The sequence below is a fragment of the Cephus cinctus genome, unplaced genomic scaffold, assembly GCF_000341935.2.
Source record: "Cephus cinctus unplaced genomic scaffold, Ccin1 Ccin1_scaffold0351, whole genome shotgun sequence".
Classification (NCBI taxonomy): Eukaryota; Metazoa; Arthropoda; class Insecta; order Hymenoptera; family Cephidae; genus Cephus; species Cephus cinctus.
The window spans coordinates 504,851-509,782 of NW_014333043.1; the positions used below are offsets into that span (position 1 = coordinate 504,851).

The following is a 4,932-nucleotide window of genomic DNA, read 5'->3' on the forward strand; positions in this document are numbered from 1 at the left end:
GGGGAGAGAGGTATTGTCGTGGGAAAAGCCCAGAGCCGACCGTAAAATCAACAGGTCTATTCATACGGAGGCTCAACTTTTCGTCTCCTAGTGAAACTCCCGTCCCACGGGTATACGGTGGAAAGAGAATGCCTTGGCGCAGAGACGTCGTCAGGCACGTCAGACATGTGGGGTTTAACGGTGGTAAAATGTTCTCGTAGGGCGTAGGGGATGCTTCGTGACGTAACTATCCGAGATACCATCTTACGTAAGATGGTACCTGTGATTAATTTAGATTGATCGACTTTCATCAGCTGGTACGAGGACTCTGTGAATTGTTTCGGTGGACATTGCTTTTTAACCTGGTCGTTCGGTATTAAACGTACGACTGTAAAAGTTGGTCACATGTGAGGGGAGGGACTGAGGAGGCTGGAAAATGTTGGCTTGCGTATATCCCGCGGAAAACTTTAAAACGAAGACAGTCACCGTCAAGCTGAGACACGGAAAGTCACGAAAGAAGCCGAAGTTACTTTCGGTTAAGGAGAGGACCGAGACGCCCGGCGTCGACACGCCCCTCAACAATGAGGTAGGTCTTTGACCGTTTATATGCATACAGTTTGGGGAAACTAGAGGGGCTCTTTGTTACGTTTGAACATCCTCAGGAATACAGCCGGTCGAGTATACTTGACTTTTTCTGTGAGAAACTATACTGTTTTAACAGGATACTCGGGTGACGTATCCATAGTTTGACCGGGATGCCTTAATATTTTTTTTTTTTTTTCCATTTTTGGGAGGATGCTGAAATTCTTGAAGATTAAAGAAAAATATATGAACGAGCTTTAACGTTCTTTGCGTGGTGTATGTGGAACTTCCGGTTACTATTTCTTGACTTCCTTTGCACGATAAGGGAGTTTGAAATTTTTCACACGATTCCCAACGTATTCTTACTTTTCTTTCCACCCTCTTGAGAAGAGAGGATTTTTACTTAATCTTATTCGGGCTTGATAATTTTGCTAGGCTAAGGGAAATCGCTGGTCGTACCAACCTACTTCCTCTCTGCTCGGCCTTTTTACGAATTCGCAACTCGGCCCGGTGTGGGGCTTTGGGTCGGTAATTCGATTTAACCCGCAAGCGTGCCAACGTGCTTTATCGAATTTACTTTCCTACCTAAAATGGAAAAATGCGCAGTATATATACACGTACACACACATACATATATATACATATACATATATTCAGCACAATAACTTATTTTGGGTGAGTTCCCCGAGAAACGAAGTATCGGGAGAATTTATTAAGGCAAGAACGTATAGTTGACCCTCGCACTCATTTTGATCAAGCGTACATTTCATTGCTTCCAAGTAAAATCTCAAGAGGGCACAAGTACCAAAAGGGTCGCGAAAGCTGTATATGCGCAAGGGTTGAAGTGGTCGTTAGTAATTTTCCCGGATGCTGCGATACGTTGAAAAACACTTTTCTTTGGGTCCACCCCTGTAAAAGACATTTCGTCCATGTAGATCCACGGTAGATCTGCAAAAATCCTATACCCAGTTCACGTAGATTAGAGTAGGCAGACTACAGAGCTATATAGACATGGGTATAGATTTTTATTTTAGTCGCAAAGTCTACATTCTATTTCTACAGTCGTCCAAGTTGATGGTCTTTACGTAGATGTCCTGTACAGATGTACATAGACGACATTTTTGTAACATGGGCTTTATTAAAAGTAATAACGTCAATCCGTAAGGGCTCTTACAGGTGTTGCAATATGTGAAAAGTGGGTATAGGGTATGGGGTGTAGGGTAATATGAACAAGGGATGATCGGAATAGATTTTTGGGTAAGACGGGAGGTAATTCAATTTAATGGTATCCACTTGGCTAGTCGCAAAAGAAGGATCAAGAGTGGAGGGGTTGTAAGGATAGCCAACTTTACGGGGTATAACGAGATAAGAGGGAAACTGATGTGTTGGGCGTATAAGGTTTTAATGTTTGGGGATCGTCAGGGCGGACGGGGTGCCTCTGATCGTCGTTTAACTGGATGCGCGGGAATTCGTAATTTCCCTAGGCAAATCTACGGCTCCGGTCGATCCCTATAAGAGGTCAGGGGTTAGGACGCTTAAAATTGATAAGGGCCATTCAAAAGGTATAAATCCCTACGGAAGAGACAGAATGGTCAATGCATTCGTGAATATCTACAGTCAATGTTAATTTTACTGTTTTTATACGATATATATATATATATATATATATATATATATATATATATATATGTATATCCAAATATGTAGGTCGCTGCTGACCCGATGACTCTACGAAACGAATTAATCACGGAAACGAGACGTGGTTGATTATTTATTATTTATTTTAATACGTTCAAGACAATGATAATGTAATTATTAAAAAATTTTCTTCACGTGAACGCCGAGACTAGTATCAATTCTCTTCGGTCTACCGGTTATAATGTATTATCTACTTGTAATTTGCTCGAAATACAGTTTCACTGTGTCCTACGTTACAACCCATGGTGTTTCACTTATCCTCCATTTATTTCACCAGCAACAAATATATCCCTGCGGCAGACCCAGTCCTGTCGTTCATATACTAGCCCACCGTCGTGTTGGGGGTTGTAGCAGTAATTTGAAAATAATTAACCGTCGGGAGAGAGAGCCACGGGGAGTTACGAGACCGACTGCGCTGTGGGAGAGGGTGGTGGAGGGGACGGTAAACGCGAAGCAAGGGATGAAAAAACAATGAAAACAATTTCACGCCTCGGAGAACCGCGCAGGGCCGTGCTCGGTTCCGTCTTGTGCCATTCTCCTTCCTTACCCACGTCGCGTCCCCCTGTGACCCCACCACTTTGCCTACGAAAATTGTCAGGGCACGAAGCACGACGAAAGTTCGCGGGTAAAATTCCTAAAGTGCCCGGGGACGTGGGGTTCGGGATCTTCGCGCGCCTGTGGACATCCCTTACGAGACTTTACGTAAGCCAGGACGGAGGGGTGGCTGCTTCGCTGAAGTACGTCGATCGGCTCTGCCGAACGCGCGGACCATATTTTCTCAATTTCCAAGAGCACTCTCGGCAAGACCCAGTCAGCTGAAAGAGGACCGGGGTAGAGAGTCGCCATCGACGGGGGTAGTTTGGACACGTGGGGTAATTACAAATTGGACGTTATTAATTATAGAAATTGATTTAATGCCCGGGCTCAAAACGAAGGAGGGGTTGGTACCAGGTTGGCTGACCACAACGCGGTTGGCGCCCCTGTCCAATCGTGAGGCTAACGTTATTCTCCCCCTCGACCATCCTCCCCCCTCTCTGCCTATCCTTCATAACCCAAAGTATCATATCGTCCGGGTTACCAGAGAAAGAAAAAGAAATGAGATACGGTCTTCAGCGACGGTCTCGAATCTATATTTTATTTCAATTCAAATCTCTCTCGCGTTCCTCGGCTCCGTGAATTCCTTTCGTTTCATTCTACGACTTCAATGTAACCCTCTTTCTCTTATTCATTCCCTTTTTTTTTTTCTCGCTTCCCTCTTTCGCCGTTTAATATATCCACTTTCTGATTGTTTCAGTTACCAGTGGGCGGGGGCGGCGCTGTGCTGGTGCTCAGCGAACTTGAGAGCATGGCGGCCAGGCAGCAGCGAGAGATCGCCCAGCAACGGCGTCTCCTGGAGCAACGCGAGGCTCGGCTTGCCGTGCTTCGAGGGGCACAGGTGAGTTCGTTTCCGGTTGAACTTACGAGTCGACATTGCCGTGCAAGGTCGTAGAGTATCCGCTTGGGACCGTTATACCTTTTTTACTTTATCCTCGACGCGTCTTTACAGTAGCCGGAGATTCTTACCGTGACGGATCCGTGCACCTTATGCCACCTTCAGGTTGCTGTCTTGTTACTTCTTAACGGGTCGACGATTTCTCTGCGCTAATATACGTATTTAAATGAGACTCGAAGGTTCTGGCTGCATCGAGCGGAAAAGTCGTTGCCGAGTCATGGGACCTCGGACCCTCCTGTACAACGTTACTGACAGTGGCTACCTTTAGGTTAGGTTGACTTTCCCCGTTAACCTTGACCTTATAATTACATCGTCACGCTTGGACTTTACGCGCACTTCCTTTTTCTATTTTCCTAGAGACCATTGTCGAGACGTTCGGGTACGTCCCCATTCGTCTACTATAAGTACTCGCATTGAATGGCGTGTTGGGTACGGATTTCAATGCTGACGAATTACAGTCGCAACACAGTCGGTTGATGTTCGCGGATGTACTTTCGAAAGGTCATCGCTCACTGATTGGAGTTTCATGGCCAATTTACTTGGCAGTTTGTATCACGCGGTAGCTTTGATCGTTTGTTTTTTATATTTTGGACTGCCCTTGACGTGCCTATTAATTTCACGAGGAGCGCGGAAGTTGCGAAAGGACGAAACAGAGGGCAACTAGGCAAATTAGCCGGAAGGGACGTCGCCGTCGTTCTAAGGTCTATACCTTTTGCATGCCTACCTATATCTACCTGTCGAACTAAATTACAAGCACTGTGTAGTAATGATCGTGGAACCACCGGGTACGTACCTGCCTTTCTTAGCATTCACTGGATTCCCTTTTAAGGTCCTTTCGAATGTCTTTTGGCGTGAAGGTTATGAGGAGACTGGCAAGAATTTTTCAAAAGGGATTCCAAAAGGGCCTCGGAGTTGAATGCCCTAATCCCGTCTATTAGGTTCAGATCTCGGTGAGGGGCAGAGGAGGTGGGGGAGGGTCATATTCAATACCCTTAGCAACCGTACCGGGATCATCTTCTTCCTCCCTTGCTAGAATCCGAATCTATATACTAGCCTTGAAGATTAGGGTCGTAGAATATGGAGCCAGCATAAGAATACGATCGAACCGGCAAGAAAATGTGATGAAAATTGAAATTAATTATTATTTTAAAGATCCGCTTACCACTTTGACCCCCCCCCCC

At 45.5% G+C, this 4,932-nt stretch overlaps 1 protein-coding gene across 9 annotated transcripts in view; it reads left to right on the top strand.

Annotated features, from left to right (window-relative positions):
• LOC107267214 (probable basic-leucine zipper transcription factor N) overlaps nt 1–4,932 on the top strand; it is a 54,359-nt gene that overhangs the window by 29,291 nt on the left and 20,136 nt on the right. For 5 of the 9 annotated variants that reach the window (XM_015738625.2, XM_015738618.2, XM_025084354.1 and 2 more), the window contains exon 3: nt 3,554–3,694. In XM_015738625.2, coding sequence (XP_015594111.1) covers nt 3,554–3,694 — 141 coding nt within the window. Of the gene's footprint in view, nt 1–252; nt 566–3,553; nt 3,695–4,932 lie in introns of all 9 variants that reach the window. The other 4 variants (XM_025084356.1, XM_025084355.1, XM_015738624.2 and 1 more) reach the window with 3 other exon arrangements.